The 20807-nt window shown below is 49.0% G+C and overlaps 1 protein-coding gene across 1 annotated transcript in view; it reads right to left on the minus strand.

The window, feature by feature from the left end:
- The window catches only part of LOC134935884 (kinesin-like protein KIF1C), a 94150-nt gene that overhangs the window by 18867 nt on the left and 54476 nt on the right, over positions 1–20807 (minus strand). The window contains exons 5-10 of the mRNA XM_063930733.1: positions 19191–19370; positions 17975–18040; positions 5547–5725; positions 5330–5441; positions 1529–1606; positions 733–798 (exon numbers count right to left, since the gene is read on the minus strand). Coding sequence (XP_063786803.1) covers positions 733–798; positions 1529–1606; positions 5330–5441; positions 5547–5725; positions 17975–18040; positions 19191–19370 — 681 coding nt within the window. The remainder of the gene's footprint in view (positions 1–732; positions 799–1528; positions 1607–5329; positions 5442–5546; positions 5726–17974; positions 18041–19190; positions 19371–20807) is intronic.

Raw genomic sequence — 20807 nt, forward strand, 5'->3', positions numbered from 1 at the left:
GCAGTTAGTAGGTTTGCTTCTCTCCCCTCAGTCCCTCGTAGCAGAGAGTCTGTTGCCAGCAGAAGCTCTCTGAAAATAAAAAACCTGACAAAATACTTTCTTATTAGCAAGCTCAGGAGAGCCCACTAAAAGCACCCAGCTCTGGCCGGGCACAGATTCTAACTGAGGTCTGGAGGAGGGACATAGAGGGAGGAGCCAGTGCACACCAGTAGTACTAAATCTTTCTTAAGAGTGCCCAGTCTCCTGCGGAGCCCGTCTATTCCCCATGGTCCTTACGGAGTCCCCAGCGTCCACAGCATCCACTAGGACGTTAGAGAAATAATAAAAATCTATAAATTCCCAATAACGTCGTCCATCCAATATGGATTTATTATAATGTGAATTTGGAATAAATTAGATACTATTGCAACATAGAAGAGACCACACATCACCCTCTGGATCGGCAAGAGCGTAACAAAATAACCCCCCACCGGGTAGTGCTCCATCCCCATAGCGGTGCTCTGCAGCGAGAAGAGCACCGCGTGACGCAATGTGTGGAGAGAAAGCACCGCCCACAGCCAATCGCCTGCTGTTTGAGCTGCGCTAAAGAATTTAGCAAAGGAGGATTTATCATATTCATAATCTGTAATAAGGTGGAATTTGTTTCCACCAGTAAACTGTAGAGATGATTGTAGATGGACACACGGCCATAGTACAGCAAGCACGCAGGCTACACGGTACAGCGGTCCTCACCATTTCAGCCAGCGCGGAGATGACCTTTCCCAGCGTAGTCAGCGACTTGTTGATATTTGCCCCTTCCTGCAACAAGAAACGCAGACTGGTCAAGAGACACATATACTGTACTCTAATATCCTTACAAAGGAACTAGAAGATATCATAACACGGGGGAGGGGGGCTGCCTGTAGATACATGAACTTCCAGTAGAGGGACCCCCGGAACCAGCCATCACAATGTACACTAACACACACACACACACACACACACGTATCTATATCAACATAAATACACACACACACACACACACACACACACACACACACACACGTATCTATATCTACATAAACACACACACACACACGTATCTATATCAACATAAATACACACACACACACACACACACACACACACACACACACACACACACGTATCTATATCTACATAAACACACACACACACGTATCTATATCAACATAAATACACACACACACACGTATCTATATCTACATAAATACACACACACACACACGTACCTATATCAACATAAATACACACACGTATCTATATCTACATAAATACACACACACACGTATCTATATCTACATAAATATACACACACGCACACACACACGTATCTATATCAACATAAATACACACACACACGTATCTATATCTACATAAATACACACACGTATCTATATCTACATAAATACACACACACACACACACACACATCTATATCTACATAAATACACACACACTTACTTCCCTTCTGTCTGCGTCACTCTGCACCTTTCTTATTGGATCTTACCTTTAGACGAGTTCCTTTTGCACCAGAGGAATCTGCTCTTTCACTTCCAGCTAAATCCACCAGACTTATCTTACTGACCTAGGTAACAAATAAAAAACAAAACCAATTTATAAACAAACTTTTAACTTATATCACTGACCCTATAACGTATACGTATCCTGTGTGTGTGTGACACTATTATCCCATCAGAGGGGTCACTGACCCTATAACTTTTATGTATCCTGTGTGTGTGTGACACCATTATCCCATTAGAGGGGTCACTGACCCTATAACTTATAGGTATCCTGTGTGTGACACTATTATCCCATCAGAGGGGTCACTGACCCTATAACTTATAGGTATCCTGTGTGTGTGACACTATTATCCCATCAGAGGGGTCACTGACCCTATAACTTATAGGTATCCTGTGTGTGTGACACTATTATCCTATCAGAGGGGTCGCTGACCCTATAACTTATAGGTATCCTGTGTGTGCGTGACACTATTATCCCATCAGAGGGGTCACTGACCCTATAACTTATAGGTATCCTGTGTGTGTGACACTATTATCCCATCAGAGGGTCACTGACCCTATAACTTATAGGTATCCTGTGTGTGTGACACTATTATCCCATCAGAGGGGTCACTGACCCTATAACTTATAGGTATCCTGTGTGTGTGACACTATTATCCCATCAGAGGGGACACTGAACCTATAACTTATATTAATCCTGTGTGTGTGACACTATTATCCCATCAGAGGGGTCAATGACCCTATAACTTATAGGTATCCTGTGTGTGACACTATTATCCCATTAGAGGGGACACCGACCCTATAACTTATAGGAATCCTGTGTGTGTGTGACGCTATTATCCCATCAGAGGGGTCACTGACCCTATAACTTATAGGTATCCTGTGTGTGTGACACTATTATCCCATCAGAGGGGTCACTGACCCTATAACTTATAGGTATCCTGTGTGTGTGACACTATTATCCCATCAGAGGGGTCACTGACCCTATAACTTATAGGTATCCTGTGTGTGTGTGACGCTATTATCCCATCAGAGGGGTCAGTGACCCTATAACTTATAGGTATCCTGTGTGTGTGACACTATTATCCCATCAGAGGGGTCACTGACCCTATAACTTATAGGTATCCTGTGTGTAACACTATTATCCCAACAGAGGGGTCACTGACCCTATAACTTATAGGTATCCTGTGTGTGTGACACTGTTATCTCATCAGAGGGGTCACTGACCCTATAACTTATAGGTATCTTGTGTGTGTGACACTATTATCCCATCAGAGGGGACACTGACCCTATAACTTATAGGTATCCTGTGTGTGTGACGCTATTATCCCATCAGAGGGGTCACTGACCCTATAACTTATATGTATTCTGTGTGTGACACTATTCTCCCATCAGAGGAGTCAACGACCCTATAACTTATAGGTATCCTGTGTGTGTGATGCTATTATCCCATCAGAGGGATCACTGACCCTATAACGTATACGTATCCTGTGTGTGTGACACTATTATCCCATCAGAGGGGTCACTGACCCTATAACTTATAGGTATTCTGTGTGTGACACTATTATCCCATCAGAGGGGTCACTGACCCTATAACTTTTAGGTATCCTGTGTGTGTGACACTATTATCCCATCAGAGGGGTCACTGACCCTATAACTTATAGGTATCTTGTGTGTGTGACGCTATTATTCCATCAGAGGGGTCACTGACCCTATAACTTATAGGTATCCTGTGTGTGTGACACTATTATCCCATCAGAGGGATCACTGATCCTATAACTTATAGGTATCCTGTGTGTGTGATGCTATTATCCCATCAGAGGGGTCACTGACCCTATAACTTATAGGTATCCTGTGTGTGCGTGACACTATTATCCCATCAGAGGGGTCACTGACCCTATAACTTATAGGTATCCTGTGTGTGTGACGCTATTATCCCATCAGAGGGGACACTGACCCTATAACTTATAGGTATCCTGTGTGTGTTACACTATTATCCCATCAGAGGGGACACTGACCCTATAACTTATAGGTATCCTGTGTGTGTGACACTATTATCCCATCAGAGGGGTCACTGACCCTATAACTTATAGGTATCCTGTGTGTGTGACACTATTATCCCATCAGAGGGGTCACTGACCCTATAACTTATATGTATTCTGTGTGTGACACTATTATCCCATCAGAGGAGTCAACGACCCTATAACGTATACGTATCCTGTGTGTGTGAAGCTATTATCCCATCAGAGGGGTCACTGACCCTATAACTTATAGGTATCTTGTGTGTGTGACACTATTATCCAATCAGAGGGGACACTGACCCTATAACTTATAGGTATCCTGTGTGTGTGACACTATTATCCCATCAGAGGGGTCACTGACCCTATAACTTATAGGAATCCTGTGTGTGTGTGACACTATTATCCCATCAGAGGGGTCACTAACCCTATAACTTATAGGTATCCTATGCGTGTGACACTATTATCCCATCAGAGGGGTCACTGGCCCTACAACTTATAGGTATCCTGTGTGTAACACTATTATCCCATCAGAGGGGTCACTGACCCTATAACTTATAGGTATCCTGTGTGTGTGACACTATTATCCCATCAGAGGGGTCACTGACCCTATAACTTATAGGTATCCTGTGTGTGTGACACTATTATCCCATCAGAGGGGTCACTGGCCCTATAACTTATAGGTATCCTGTGTGTGTGACACTATTATCCCATCAGAGGGGTCACTGGCCCTACAACTTATAGGTATCCTGTGTGTAACACTATTATCCCATCAGAGGGGTCACTGACCCTATAACTTATAGGTATCCTGTGTGTGTGACGCTATTATCCCATCAGAGGGGACACTGACCCTATAACTTATAGGTATCCTGTGTGTGTTACACTATTATCCCATCAGAGGGGACACTGACCCTATAACTTATAGGTATCCTGTGTGTGTGACACTATTATCCCATCAGAGGGGTCACTGACCCTATAACTTATAGGTATCCTGTGTGTGTGACACTATTATCCCATCAGAGGGGTCACTGACCCTATAACTTATATGTATTCTGTGTGTGACACTATTATCCCATCAGAGGAGTCAACGACCCTATAACGTATACGTATCCTGTGTGTGTGAAGCTATTATCCCATCAGAGGGGTCACTGACCCTATAACTTATAGGTATCTTGTGTGTGTGACACTATTATCCAATCAGAGGGGACACTGACCCTATAACTTATAGGTATCCTGTGTGTGTGACACTATTATCCCATCAGAGGGGTCACTGACCCTATAACTTATAGGAATCCTGTGTGTGTGTGACACTATTATCCCATCAGAGGGGTCACTAACCCTATAACTTATAGGTATCCTATGCGTGTGACACTATTATCCCATCAGAGGGGTCACTGGCCCTACAACTTATAGGTATCCTGTGTGTAACACTATTATCCCATCAGAGGGGTCACTGACCCTATAACTTATAGGTATCCTGTGTGTGTGACACTATTATCCCATCAGAGGGGTCACTGGCCCTATAACTTATAGGTATCCTGTGTGTGTGACACTATTATCCCATCAGAGGGGTCACTGGCCCTACAACTTATAGGTATCCTGTGTGTAACACTATTATCCCATCAGAGGGGTCACTGACCCTATAACTTATAGGTATCCTGTGTGTGTGACACTATTATCCCATCAGAGGGGTCACTGACCCTATAATTTATAGGTATCCTGTGTGTGTGACACTATTATCCCATCAGGAACGGTTCCGAGCTCTCGCACCTTCTCAGTGTCCAGGTTGGTCATCTCATCGTGTCTCTTCTGGGTGAAGACGATGGTGAAGACGGCATGTGAGCGGCTGCTGGTCTCGTTCATGTTCGTGGCAGCGACCGTCCTGTAGAGAGAAGGACACACAGGCTGCAGTAGGTACACCGTGTGATACAGCACCCGCAGGCGTCACCCCTCTTGTGAACGTGTATGGGGGGGGGGGGGGGATTACCTGGCCCTGTTCCCACAGTCCATGAGGTCAGCGATGTCATGATACGAGGTCACAGCTAGTTTGGACAAGTCCTCCACGTACGGCCCCATGATAGGGTGCTCCCTCACCCGCAGGTTGCCTTTACTTTTGGGGCTCAGCAGGTCACGCACTCTCTCACAGTAGATTTCCATGTAGCTGACCTGGTTATCGGATATAAATGCACTAATGTATGGGGTGCAGATAAGACGGGAGAGGAAGCAGCGGTGCATGCTGGGATACTGAGGGGAATGAGGGGGGGGGGGGGGGGGGGGGGAGAGTGTAGATGTGGCAGGAATACGTACGACTCTACATCTTCCGTAAGAGCATGCCATGCGCTGCATAAACTGGGAGCAGGGTAGGTACAAGGTGTATATGTGGTACATACTAGAGATGAGCGGGTTCAGTTCGTCGAGATCCGAACCCCACCGAACTTCACGTGGTTTACACGGGTCCGAGGCAGCCTCGGTTCTTCCCGCCTTACACGCAAAACATCATCCCGCTGTCGGATTCTCGCAAGATTCGGATTCCATATAAAGAGCCGCGCGTCACCACCATTTTCACTCGTCCATTGTCGAGATAGAGAGAGGACGTGGCTACGGTCTCTGCCCGAATAGCCCAATATCAGCAAATCTCAGCTCAATATCTGTGCTCGGTATCATTGCTGCATTGTGGTGACCAGTATATGGTAGTACAGTATAGTAGTCCAGTGCTGTTCTCGCTGCCCAGTGTCACTCAGTTCTATTATCCTGAACAGTGCACAGTGTTTCTGTGCTCATTATATTATCATTGCTGCATTGTGGTGACCACTGACCAGTATATAGTAGTACAGTAGTCCAGTGCTGTTCTCGCTGTCCATTGTCACTCAGTTCTATTATCCTGAACAGTGCACAGTGTATCTGTGCTCATTATATTATCATTGCTGCATTGTGGTGACCACTGACCAGTATATGGTAGTACAGTACAGTAGTCCAGTGCTGTTCTCGCTGCCCAGTGTCACTCAATTCTATTATCCTGAATAGTGCTCAGTATCTGAGCTCATTATTATCATTGGTGCATTCTGTTGACCACTGACCAGTATTTAGTAGTACAGTACATTAGTCCAGTGCTGTACTCGCTGCCCAGTGTCACTCAGTTCTATTATCCTGAACAGTGCAGTGTATCTGTGCTCATTATATTATCATTGCTGCATTGTGGTAACCACTGACCAGTATATGGTAGTACAGTACAGTAGCCCAGTGCTGTTCTCGCTGCCCCATGTCACTCAGTTCTATTATCCTGAACAGTGCAGTGTATCTGTGCTCATTATCATTGCTGCATTGTGGTGACCACTGACCAGTATATGGTAGTACAGTACAGTACAGTCCAGTAGTCCAGTGCTGTTCTCACTGCCCAGTATCACTCAGTTCTATTATCCTGAAAAGTGCACAGTGTATGTCACTGTGCATAGGTCACCATAATTCCAGTCACAGTGGTATCTGGTATCTATCTAGTGGTATCTAATTCCAGACATTACTGCCGTCTAATTCCAGATATATTACTGGCATATAATTCCACACATTAAAAAAATGGAGAACAAAAATGTGGAGGGTAAAATAGGGAAAGATCAAGATCCACTTCCACCTAGTGCTGAAGCTGCTGCCACTAGTCATGGAAGAGACGATGAAATGCCATCAACGTCGTCTGCCAAGGCCGATGCCCAATGTCATAGTAGAGAGCACGTAAAATCCAAAAAACCATAGTTCAGTAAAATGACCCAAAAATCTAAATTAAAAGCGGCTGACAAGCGTAAAGTTGCCAATATGCCATTTACGACACGGAGTGACAAGGAACGGCTAAGGCCCTCTCCTATGTTCCTCATGGCTAGTGATTCAGCTTCACATGAGGATGGAAGCACTCATCCTCTCGCTAGAAAAATTAAAAGACTTAAGCTGGCAAAAGCACAGCAAAGAACTGTGCGTTCTTCTAAATCACAAATCCCCAAGGAGAGTCCAATTGTGTCGGTTGCTATGCCTGACCTTCCCAACAGTGGACGGGAAGAGGTGGCTCCTTCCACCATTTGCACGCCCCCTGCAAGTGCTGGAAGGAGCACCCGCAGTCCAGTTCCTGATAGTCAGATTGAAGATGTCAGTGTTGAAGTACACCAGGATGAGGAGGATATGGGTGTTGCTGGCGCTGGGGAGGAAATTGACCAGGAGGATTCTGATGGAGAGGTGGTTTGTTTAAGTCAGGCACCCGGGGAGACACCCGTTGTCCGTGGGATGAATAAGGCCATTGACATGCCTGGTCAAAATACCCCCAAAAAATCACCTCTTCGGTGTGGAATTATTTCAACAGAAATGCGGACAACTGGTGTCAAGCCGTGTGTTGCCTTTGTCAAGCTATAATAAGTAGGGGTAAGGACGTTAACCACCTAGGATCATCCTCCCTTATACGTCACCTGGAGCGCATTCATAAGAAGTCATTGACAAGTTCAAAATCTTAGGGTGACAGCGGAAGCAGTCCACTGACAACTAAATCCCTTCCCCTTGTACCCAAGCTCCTGCAAACCACACCACCAACTCCCTCAGTGTCAATTTCTTCCTTAGACAGGAACGCCAATAGTCCTGCAGGCCATGTCACTGGCAAGTCTGACGAGTCCTCTCCTGCCTGGGATTCCTCCGATGCATCCTTGAGTGTAACGCCTACTGCTGCTGGCGCTGCTGTTGTAGCTGCTGGGAGTCGATCGTCATCCCAGAGGGGAAGTCGGAAGACCACTTGTACTACTTCCAGTAAGCAATTGACTGTCCAACAGTACTTTGCGAGGAAGATGAAATATCACAGCAGTCATCCTGTTGCAAAGCGGATAACTCAGGCCTTGACAACTATGTTGGTGTTAGACGTGCATCCGGTATCCACCGTTAATTCACAGGGAATTAGAGAATTTCTTGAGGTAGTGTGTCCCCAGTACCAAATACCATCTAGGTTCCACTTCTCTAGGCAGGCGATACCGAGAATGTACACGGACGTCAGAAAGAGTCACTAGTGTCCTAAAAAATACAGTTGTACCCAGTGCCCACTTAACCACGGACATGTGGACAAGTGGAGCAGGGCATACTCAGGACTATATGACTGTGACAGCCCACTGGGTAGATGTATTGCCTCCCGCAGCAAGAACAGCAGCGGCGGCACCAGTAGCAGCATCTCGCAAACGCCAACTCGTTCCTAGGCAGGCTACGCTTTGTATCACTGCTTTCCATAAGAGGCACACAGCTGACAACCTCTTACGGAAACTGAGGAAGATCATCGCAGAATGGGTTACCCCAATTGGACTCTCCTGGGGATTTGTGACATCGGACAACGCCACCAATATTGTGCGTGCATTACATGTGGGCAAATTACAGCACGTGCCATGTTTTGCACATACATTGAATTTGGTGGTACAGAATTTTAAAAAAAAAACTACAGGGGCGTGCAAGAGATGCTGTCGGTGGCCAGAAGAATTGCGGGCCACTTTCGGCATTCAGCCACCGCGTGCCGAAGACTGGAGCACCAGCAAACACTCCTGAACATGCCCTGCCATCAGCTGAAGCAAGAGGTGGTAACGAGGTGAATTTCAACCCTCTATATCCTTCAGAGGATGGAGGAGCAGCAAAAGGCCATTCAAGCCTATACAGCTACCTACGATATAGGCAAAGGAGGGGGAATGCACCTGACTCAAGCGCTGTGGAGAATGATTTCAACGTTGTGCAAGGTTCTGCAACCCTTTAAAACTTGCCACACGTGGGGGGCGTGGCCACGGCGGCTAGCAGATAGGCAGCAGGGTTGTGGAGCTCCCCGGCCTATTAATCCTTAAGAGATCCTGGGGCCCTCTCTGAGGCTCACTTTCGGCCGGGCCGCGCTGTATCGCCGTGGGGGAGCGGCGGCCGTCTCCTGCCGGAGCTGACAGCCTGCGCCAGCTGCCGCCCGAGTCTCGGGCCTAGGCCGCTGGGAAATCCCCGGCCTCGATTTCTGGAGCTCCGCTGTGCTGCCGCGGGCGCGCGCGAACCCGCGGTGAAGATCCGGTCACCCGGCGCCTGGGGAGTGCGGCGCCCACCACCTACACCTGCTGGGGAACCCGCCAGGCCGCTTCTAACCCCCGAAATTGGGGTGAATATACTGAGGGGAGTGAGACTGCGAGTTCGGCGGCCATCTTGGCTGCAGCTGCTGCTTCCACTGCAAATGCTCTGTGTGACCTGTGAAAGGGCTGCAGAGCTGGAAGATTTGCCCCAGCACAGGTTGTCCCACCTTTTGCCCCTTGCCTATTTCTGAGTAGCACATCCTACAAAATCACCCCCAGACCCCTCTGCCCCCCCCCCCCCCCCCCCCTTCTCTGTGCTTCACTGCTGGATGTCCTGTGCTCTGGAGTGTTGCTGATACTGCACCTCACCCCTACTGCTGTGCTTTCTGACACTGAATATCGGGACTCTGAGCGCTGCTCGGACCTTGTTGCTATGGTGAGGGGTGGTCAGAGCGCAGCTGTGGCTAAATTGGAGAAGTTTGCCCGCCAGCCTGCTGCCCAGCCGATGCAGTCGTCCCCTAAGCCCTCTCCTTCTACCAAACCGACTCCCCCGGCCGGGACCGGCTCGGGCGCAGACATGCAGCCATCTACGCCTTCCATTCAGCACGTCCTGGAGGCCATAGCGGCCAGCGAACAACGTCTGTCGGACAAAATGGAGAAGGTGCAGTGCGACTTATCACTGTTGCGCCAGGACGTCCAGCGAGTACGGGAGAGGGTCGGCGAAACGGAAACACGGGTCTCTAATCTGGAAGACCTCAGCGGCCCCCTACAACGGTCTGTCTCAGCGGTTACACAACAAGTCTCGTCACTGCAAACTGCAAACTAAACTCATGGATATGGAGGGGCGACTTCGCAGAAATAATGTGAGATTCGTGGGCCTGCCTGAAAAGGAAGAGGGGGCGCACCCTGAAGACTTCCTAGAATCCTGGCTGAAAGAGGCGTACGGCGCTGAATCCTTTACATCCCAATTTGCGGTGGAGCGGGCGCACCGGGTGCCTTTCCGGCCTTTGCCCCCGGGCGCACCGCCGCGAACATTTATTGCCAAGTTTCTACACTATAAAGACCGGGACTCCGTCCTGCGCCTGGGCCGTGCGAAGGGCCCCCTGCTTCGAAATGGTGTCCGGGTGTCGGCGTTTCCGGATTTCGCAACGGATGTCCAGAAAGATCGGGCCCAGTTTCTGCCCATCAAGCGCCTCCGTGACCTGAGCCTTCCATATTCAATGCTGTTTCCCTCTAGGCTACGCGTGGTGGCGGACGGGGAAACTAAGTTCTTCAACTCTCCGAGGGAGGCGGCAGCCTGGCTGGACAGGTACGCTCCGGGCGCCCGCCAGATGGCTCCGGACTGATTGACATCCAGTTTTCTCTCTACATGGGCCTACAATATGCAAGTATAAGTCCGGGGAGCTTCCTTTTGCATTAGTTGTTCTGGACTTTACCGGGTAGTGACTTTTACGCATTAGTTTCTTGTAGTGGGGTTTTTTTTGTTTGGATCTGTGTGCTACGCATAGCACTGCCGTAGGCTTTCAGATCACCAAGGTTGGAGCTTTGTTAGGGATAAAGGTATGCCACAGTTCAGGCAGGTATACGGGGAGGGGGGATGTTGTTGGGATGCTGTCAGTTTTTCTATGTTTCTCTCTTTTAAGTTTTTGTTTTCCATATGTCTATTTATTGAATTGTGCGATGATGTTGTGCTATTTAGGGGGGTTTGGCTCGGGGCTCGGGGCCCGGGGCCTGCGGACGATATGGTTTTTGGGATAGTACTCTGCACAGGCAGGTGGATACCCGGATAATGTTGATAGGCGGGGGGGTCTTTACATGCCTGCCTTAAAGATTTTGGCATGGAATGTCCGGGGCATTAATAATAAAGTAAAGCGGTCCCTAGTATTCCAAATGATAAAGAAATATGGCCCGGATATTATCTGTCTGAGCGAGACCCACCTGGAGGAAAATAGACTATTGTCGCTCCGCAGGCCTTGGGTAGGCTGGGCGTATCATTCCTCTCACTCCTCCTCTTCCAGGGGGGTGTCGGTCATGATAAAGAGAACTGTACAGTTTGAATTAATCACGGTAAATACGGATCCATATGGTAGATTTGTGTTTCTAGAATGCAAGCTGAGCTCCCGTAACTTCTTTAATCTTGTCTGTTTATGTTCCTCCCCCATTCTCGTATGACGTCCTGCAGAAGGCGGCTTCATTTATTGCTTCCTCTCCACACACTCCTGTTATTTGTCTAGGGGACTTTAACAACGTGTTGGATGCCTCTCTGGATAGGTGGAGGTCTTCTCGGGATCCGGGGGCGGGGGGTGGCCAATCTATATCTCGATCTAAGTTTGCGGATTATATAGATAGCATGCAGTGGGTAGATGTCTGGAGGGCTCGCTACCCTACGCTTAGGCAATACTCATGTTTCTCTAGTACGTATGGCTCCTTCTCCAGAATCGACCTGGCCCTGGTCTCGCCCTTGCTCCTACCTAGCATAACGGATGTTCATTATGAGGCACGGGGGGTGTCAGATCATTCGCCCCTAATGCTGTCTTTTGATGTGGAGTGCCGGAGGGGACAGTCATACTGGAAGCTGCACCCATCCTGGCTGGTTCAGCTGGGAGAGTGCCCGGATTTGCCGCTTAGGTGGGAAGGGTTCTTTGCGGATAACGCGGGCTCGGCCCCGACACCGGTTATATGGGATGCATTTAAAGCTTGTCTACGTGGTACGCTGATAGGCAAAATAGCCGCCCGCAAGATAGAGTACAGGGCGACGGAGAGACAGCTCGAATCTGAATATAGGGACCTGGAGACCCGCTATTTGGCTCAGGGAACTCCTGCGCTGAAGGCAAGTTGGCTATTAGCTCAGGAGGCCTGGCTAGCTCACCTTTCGGATAAAAACGCAAACTCCCTTTTGTTCAGGCACACCAACATATATATGCAGGCGGACAGGCCAGGTAGTTTATTGGCCCACTTGGTGCACTACGACCGTCCTGGGTCCACGATAGTGCAGATGACTGGCCCTGACGGCTCCATAGTAGATAATACCCCCGACATAGCGCAGATGTTCCTTTCATACTTTAAAGAGGTCTATGGCTCAGTCGACATGCTCCATGGAAGACTTAGATCTGTACCTGTCCAATATACCCCTCTCTAAGCTTTCCCCCGAGGCTAGGGATATCCTAGACGCCCCCTTAACCTTGGAAGAGGTGACGGCGGCGGTGGGAATGTCCCCCAGTGGCAAGTCTCCAGGAAGCGATGGCATCCCCACTGAGCTGTATAAACAACACATACAGTTCTTTGGTTCCAAGCTGCATGAGACGTATACCGACATATTTGCCACCAATCAACTTCCTCCCTCAATGTCCGAGGCCGTAATTATAGTACTGCCAAAGCCCGGTAAGGATCTCAAACTAGTGGAGTCCTATAGGCCGATTTCCCTTATCCCCACTGATGCCAAGATCCTGGCAAAAATCCTTGCGGTCCGGCTCAACTCGGTCATTACATCTATCATACACCAGGATCAGTCTGGCTTTATGCCAGGGAAATCCACGTCCATTAATTTGCGCAGGCTTTACACTATTTTGCAGGCTCCCCACGATGTCCCCTCGGACGCGGTTGTAATTTCACTGGACGCGGCTAAGGCATTCGAATGGCCGTATCTGTGGGGGGTCATGACATGTATGGGCTTCGGCCCTAATTTTATACGATGGATCAAACTGCTATATCAAAGCCCACGCGCCAGGATCTTGGTTAATGGCTATGTCTCTTCCTCCTTTACTTTGACTCGGGGCACCAGACGGGGATGCCCCCCCTCTCCCCAGCTTTGTTTGCCATAGCCACTGAACCCTTGGCTTGTTTAGTCAGATCGCACCCGGACATTGGGGGAGTTGAATCGGGCCCATGTACTGACAAAATAGCCCTTTATGCGGACGACCTGTTACTTTTCTTACACGACTACAGTGTGGATATGCCTATGGTGTTGCAGGTCATAGAGACCTTCAGCAGATTCTCTGGTCTCTGCATAAACTGGTCCAAATCATTTATAATGCCCATTATGGGCTCTCCTCCCCGGGTCCCAAAGATTTCCCTGCCGCTAAGCTGGACAGGCCAGTTTAAATATCTTGGGATCCAGGATACTAACGACCCTTCGGATTTCATATCCTTGAACCGCTTGTACAGCTGATTGTACGCAAGTCAAGGGCTTGGTGTAAACTCCCGCTGACAATGACAGGTAGGGTTAGCCTTGTTAAGATGATAATTTTGCCCAAGCTACTGTATGTACTTTCATAATCCCCTGTATACATATTCCCGGCCTTCTTTAAGAAATTAAATAGTATACTAACATCTCTGATATGGGCCAATAAAAGACCTAGAATAAAGTTATACACCCTCACTAGACAAAAAGTTGATGGCGGCTTGGCCTTACCTCACTTCCAACTATACTACTATGCGGCCCAGCTGACACACATCAGTATCTGGTTGCGGGGAGGAGATGAGGCTGGTCTATGCTGGGCGTATCTCCGATGTTACTACCCGGACCTCTCTCCGACGCAGATTCTGGGTGGGGGGGGGGGGGGAGCACTTCCCGGCTGTCCCCTCCTATTGTTTTTCAGGCCATGAAGATCTGGCAGGCTTTGATACGAATGCTCGGGTACGATAGTATGGATCCGGATACTCCCCTTTGGCACTCCGCATCACTTCCTGAACTGGGGTCTCTCGAAGGGGGGGGAGGTTTGGGCCCCGTATTCAGTAACTTCCATATCTCAGTTGTACAACAATGGTACAATGAAGTCCTTTCAACAACTAAAGGAGGAGTTTGGTCTCCCAAACTCTTACTTCTACAGATTTTTACAGCTCAGGCACGCTTTACAATCACAGTTCGGGGACTCTCCCCCGGCGCTCCTCCCTTTCCCCATAAAGGCCTTTCTATGCGCACTGGGTCGAGTTAAGGTGATCTCCTTCACTTACTCGTACCTTATAAAAATAATTCATGCGGACCCGCTCTCGAACCTTCGGGAGCGCTGGGAGCGTGATCTGGGCCCCATAGATGTTGAGGACTGGGAGGTGGCGCTGGGGAACTCGAGCCAGGTCACCAAATCACTACGGTTCCAGCAAATCCAACTCTTTATATTACATAGATCATATATGACACCGAATAGGTTGGCCAGATTTGGGGCTGGTGGCGCAGCCGCCTGTCCTAAATGCGGAGCCGCTGGCGGATCGTTTTGGCACCTGGTGTGGGAGTGTCCATCCTTACAGGCGTTCTGGGCTGGGGTCGGGTCGATTCTAGAACGTACGGGGATACCAAGAGGAATGTTGACTCCGGGATTTTGCATTCTGGGAATAGGGGGGGGGGACCTGAATCTAGGTCTAGGTGGGAGGACTTATATGCTCGCAGTATCTGCGCCCTCACCAAGGTGTGTATTGCGCGGACATGGATGGCCCCACATTCCCCTACGATGTCTGCTTTAAAGGCCCTGGTGAATGACACAGTACTGAAGGATCGATATATCTATATGAAAAATAATGCCCTTCCTAAACATGAGACGATATGGTCCCATTGGATTAATTCTACATATTCTTCCCCTGCCCTTAGAATTTAAAGAATTCATTAATTGACATGCCGCACGCCCTCTACGACAGCCCGGCTGCCTGGGTCCCGGGGGGACGAGCCGGGCTCCTCTCCCGTATTACACACTATAGGGATTACGCACCTCACCTCGCACAACTGTATGACTCTAGGCTAGATGGAGTTGTTTTGATTTGCTCTGTTTATGGTTTGTAGGCTTTATCAGGCCTTATAGTTGGGGGGGGGGGGGGGGTTATTGTAGTATTTCGGGGAGAAAACAAGAAATGTTAGTATGTGTTTGACATTTGATTGCAGACTTCAGAGGACCTGGTATATGTAGAATGACAACATACGGTCCTGCGATTACCAGTTTCATCATGCAGTATATATATTGTTTGAGAAGGATATGGGCGTGAACATAGTGTAATAATAATTGCAGTTCCCAGTGTACACTGAAATGTCTGTAACGATTTTATCATTGTTGAATAAAAATACTCTATTAAAAAAAAAAAAAAAAACTTGCCACACGTGAAGTCAGTTCAGACACTGCCAGCGTAAATCAGGTCATTCCCCTCATCAGGCTTTTGCAGAAGAAGCTGGAGAGATTGAAGGAGGAGCTAAAACAGAGTGATGCCGCTAGGCATGTGGGACTTGTGGATGGAGCCCTTCATTCACTTAACCAGGATTCACGGGTGGTCAATCTGTTGAAATCAGAGCACTACATTCTGGCCACCGTGCTCGATCCTAGGTTTAAAGCCTATGTTGTATCTCTCTTTCCGGCAGACACAAGTCTGCACATGTTCAAAGACCGGCTGGTGAGACACTTGTCAAGTCAAGCGGAACGTGACCCGCCAACAGCTCCTCCTTCATTTTCTATCGCCACTGGAGCTGCCAGGAAAAAGATCAAATTTCCAAAACCACCCGCTGGCGGTGATGCAGGGCAGTCAGGAGCAAGTGCCGACATCTGGTCCGGACTGAAGGTCATGTCGTCTACTGTCACTGCATATGATTCTCTAACCATTGAAAGAATGGTGGAGGATTATATGAGTGACCGCATCCAAGTAGGCACGTCAGACAGTCCGTACGTATACTGGCAGGAAAAAGAGGCAATTTGGAGGCCCTTGCACAATCTGGCTTTATTTTACCTAAGTTGCCCTCCCACAAGTGTGTACTCCGAAAGAGTGTTTAGTGCAGACGGTCACCTTGTCAGCGATCGGTGTACGAGGTTACATCCAGAAAATGTGGCGAAGATTAATTATAATCAATTCCTCCGTGGAGACATTTACCAGCAATTGCCTCCAGAAAGTACACAGGGACCTGAGATGGTGGATTCCAGTGGGGACAAATTAATACTCTGTAAGGAGAGGGATGTACACAGTGAAAGGGGTGAGGAATCGGACGATGAGGAGAAGGTAGACATCTTGCCTCTGTAGAGCCAGTTTGTGCAAGGAGAGATTGATTGGTTTGGGCCCCCACCAAAAAAGAAGCAACCAGTCATTTTCAGCCACAGTCGTGTGGCAGACCCTGTCGCTGAAATGATGGGTTTGTTAAAGTGTGCATGTCCTGTTTATACAACATAAGTAAGGGCCCAAGGATAATTCCATCTTGTACCTCTTTTTTTTTTTTATCTATCTTTGCATCGTGTGATGTTTGGGGCCAATTTTTTAAGAGCCATCCTGTCTGACACTGCAGTGCCACTTCTAGATGGGCCAGGTGTTTGTCCACCCACTTGGGTCGCTTAGCTTAGTCATCCAGCGACCTCGGTGCAAATTTTAGAACTAAACATAATATTGTGAGGTGTTCAGAATAGACTGGAAATGAGTGGAAATTATGGTTATTGAGGTTAATAATACTATGGGATCAAAATTACCCCCAAATTCTATGATTTAAGCTGTTTAAAAAAAACAACAACAAAAAAAAAAAAAAAACCACCCGAATCCAAAACACACCCGAATCCAACAAAAAATTTTAAGGGACGTTTTGCCAAAACGCATCAGAATCCAAAACACAGCCGCGGAACCGAATCCAAAACCAAAACCCAAAAAAGGTCCGGTGCACATCTCTAGTACATACAGTGAGTGGGGTAGGTACAGGGTGTATACGTGGTGTACATACAGGGAGCAGGGTAGGTACAGGTTGTATACGTGGTACACACATAGGGAGCAGGGTAGGTACAGGGTGTATACGTGGTACACACACAGGGAGCAGGGTAGGTACAGGGTGTATACGTGGTACATACAGGGAGCAGGGTAGGTACAGGGTGTATACGTGGTACACACACACAGGGAGCAGGGTAGGTACAGGGTGTATACGTGGTACACACACACAGGGAGCAGGGTAGGTACAGGGTGTATACGTGGTACATACAGGGAGCAGGGTAGGTACAGGGTGTATACGTGGTACATACAGGGAGCAGGGTAGGTACAGGGTGTATACGTGGTACACACACAGGGAGCAGGGTAGGTACAGGGTGTATACGTGGTGTACATGCAGGGAGCGGGGTAGGTACAGGGTGTATACGTGGTACATACAGGGAGCAGGGTAGGTACAGGGTGTATACGTGGTACACACACAGGGAGCAGGGTAGGTACAGGGTGTATACGTGGTACACACAGGGAGCAGGGTAGGTACAGGGTGTATATGTGGTACACACAGGGAGCAGGGTAGGTACAGGGTGTATACGTGGTACATACAGGGAGCAGGGTAGGTACAGGGTGTATATGTGGTACATACAGTACAGGGAACGGGGTAGTTATGTGGTACATACAGTGAGGGGGGTAGGTACAGGGTATATAAGCAGTATGTAGGAGTGTCACTCACCTCCACAGAGTAAGATAAGTCTGGACTCCGATTATCACTGACTCGGGCAAACAAATCCTCGCAGAGCTGCAGAGATGGCAGGAGAGACGTCCACCGATTACACAGCACTTATACTGCCTGGTATACAGCTAGCACCCCTCCCCTGTGGCCCTCATACTGCCTGGTACACAGCTAGCACCCCTCCCCCGTGGCCCTCATACTGCCTGGCACATGGCTAGCACCCCTCCCCTGTGGTCCTCATACTGCCTGGCACATGGCTAGTACCCCTCCCCCGTGGTCCTCATACTGCCTGGCACATGGCTAGTACCCCTCCCCCGTGGCCCTCATACTGCCTGGTACACAGCTAGCACCCCTTCCCTGTGGCCCTCATACTGCCTGGCACATGGCTAGTACCCCTCCCCCGTGGTCCTCATACTGCCTGGCACATGGCTAGTACCCCTCCCCCGTGGCCCTCATACTGCCTGGTACACCGCTAGTACCCCTCTCCCGTGGCTCTCATACTGCCTGGCACATGGCTAGTACCCCCTTCCCTGTGGCTCTGATCCTGTATAACACACTGCTAGTACCCCTCCCCCGTGGCTCTCATACTGCCTGGCACATGGCTAGTACCCCCTTCCCTGTGGCTCTGATCCTGTATAACACACTGCTAGTACCCCTCCCCCGTGGCTCTCATACTGCCTAGCACATGGCTAGTACCCCTCCACCGTGGCCCTCATACTGCCTGGTACACAGCTAGCACTCCTCCCCTGTGGCTCTCATACTGCCTGGTACACAGCTAGCACCCCTCCCCCGTGGCTCTCTACCTGGTACACAGCTAGCACTCCTCCCCTGTGGCTCTCATACTACCTGGAGCATGGCTAGTACCCCTCCCCCGTGGCTCTCATACTGCCTGGCACATGGCTAGTACCCCCTTCCCTGTGGCTCTGATCCTGTATAGCACACTGCTAGTACCCCTCCCCTGTGGCTCTCATGCTACCTGGCACATGGCTAGTACCCCCTTCCCTGTGGCTCTGATCCTGCTTAGAAAACGTACGCCCACGTTAGTGTCCTGTGGTTACCACATCAGAGTATAATTATTGCCCTTTAATGATACCATGACCAGTATCTGCTGAAAAACCCTGCACTGCCCCCACGTGGTGGCAAAGTGTCAGTACATCAGAGATAACTCTGCGCTGCCCCCAGAGGTGACAATATGTCAGTACATAACATGCAATACCTGAGGGATGATCCCATGTTGCTCTGCCTCCGGCTTCCCCATCATGGTATAAGATTTTCCAGCCCCAGTTTGTCCATAGGCAAAAATGCAAACATTATATCCCTCAAAGGCATGCAGGAGCATCTCCTCCCCGATGTCCTTGTACACCTGCCGCTGGGACGCAAAGTCTGGGTCTTCCGTCTGAAGGAGAAAAGGAAAGCTGAATACTCATTCTCCGCAAATCTGCCCGAACCACAACCATGGTAAGCAGCGGTCACCACCAGGTGGCTCTCATCACCTAATGGGAACCCCACGGCTCCTCACCGGCGCCGGGTCACACAGGAAGGGACATGACATTACCGTATCATCTCGCACAGAGAGGCGACCTTTCTTAGCTTTATACACCACCTACTGATCACTGAGAAACAGAGCACAGCACTCTAAAAAAGGATGAACTAGTATTACTTGCTGGTACGTGTAGTTCCATCATAGGCAGGCAGTCTTTAGTTCCTCACCCAACCATCAAATGATAGGCTGAGCAAATACAATCCAGAACACGGGCTGTGGAGTCGCAGTGTTCAAAACAATTTCAAGTGGAGATTGAGGAAATGTGCCAAATCTAGCTTCAGAAGGAGTGGAGTACTAATACTGCTGTGACAGTACAGGGGATGGGTGAGGAGGACTAATAATGCTGGTTGTGGAGTGGTATAGTACAGGGGATGGGTGAGGAGGACTAATAATGCTGGTAGTGGAGTGGTACAGTAGAGGGGATGGGTGAGGAGGACTAATGCTGGTAGTGGAGTGGTACAGTACAGGGGATGGGTGAGGAGGACTAATAATGCTGGTAGTGGAGTGGTACAGTACAGGGGATGGGTGAGGAGGACCAATAATGCTGGTAGTGGAGTGGTACAGTACAGGGGATGGGTGAGGAGGACCAATAATGCTGGTAGTGGAGTGGTACAGTACATGGGATGGGTGAGGAGCACTAATAATGCTGGTAGTGGAGTGGTACAGTACAGGGGATGGGTGAGGAGCACTAATAATGCTGGTAGTGGAGTGGTACAGTACATGGGATGGGTGAGGAGTACTAATAATGCTGGTAGTGGAGTGGTACAGTACAGGGGATGGGTGAGGAGTACTAATAATGCTGGTAGTGGAGTGGTACAGTACAGGGGATGGGTGAGGAGGAGTAATAATGCTGGTAGTGGAGTGGTACAGTACAGGGGATGGGTGAGGAGGACCAATAATGCTGGTAGTGGAGTGGTACAGTACAGGGGATGGGTGAGGAGGAGTAATAATGCTGGTAGTGGAGTGGTACAGTACAGGGGATGGGTGAGGAGGACCAATAATGCTGGTAGTGGAGTGGTACAGTACAGGGGATGGGTGAGGAGGACCAATAATGCTGGTAGTGGAGTGGTACAGTACAGGGGATAGGTGAGGAGGAGTAATAATGCTGGTAGTGGAGTGGTACAGTACATGGGATGGGTGAGGAGCACTAATAATGCTGGTAGTGGAGTGGTACAGTACAGGGGATGGGTGAGGAGGACTAATAATGCTGGTAGTGGAGTGGTACAGTACAGGGGATGGGTGAGGAGGACTAATAATGCTGGTAGTGGAGTGGTACAGTACAGGGGATGG

The sequence above is a fragment of the Pseudophryne corroboree genome, chromosome 6 (genome assembly GCF_028390025.1).
Source record: "Pseudophryne corroboree isolate aPseCor3 chromosome 6, aPseCor3.hap2, whole genome shotgun sequence".
NCBI lineage: Eukaryota > Metazoa > Chordata > Amphibia > Anura > Myobatrachidae > Pseudophryne > Pseudophryne corroboree.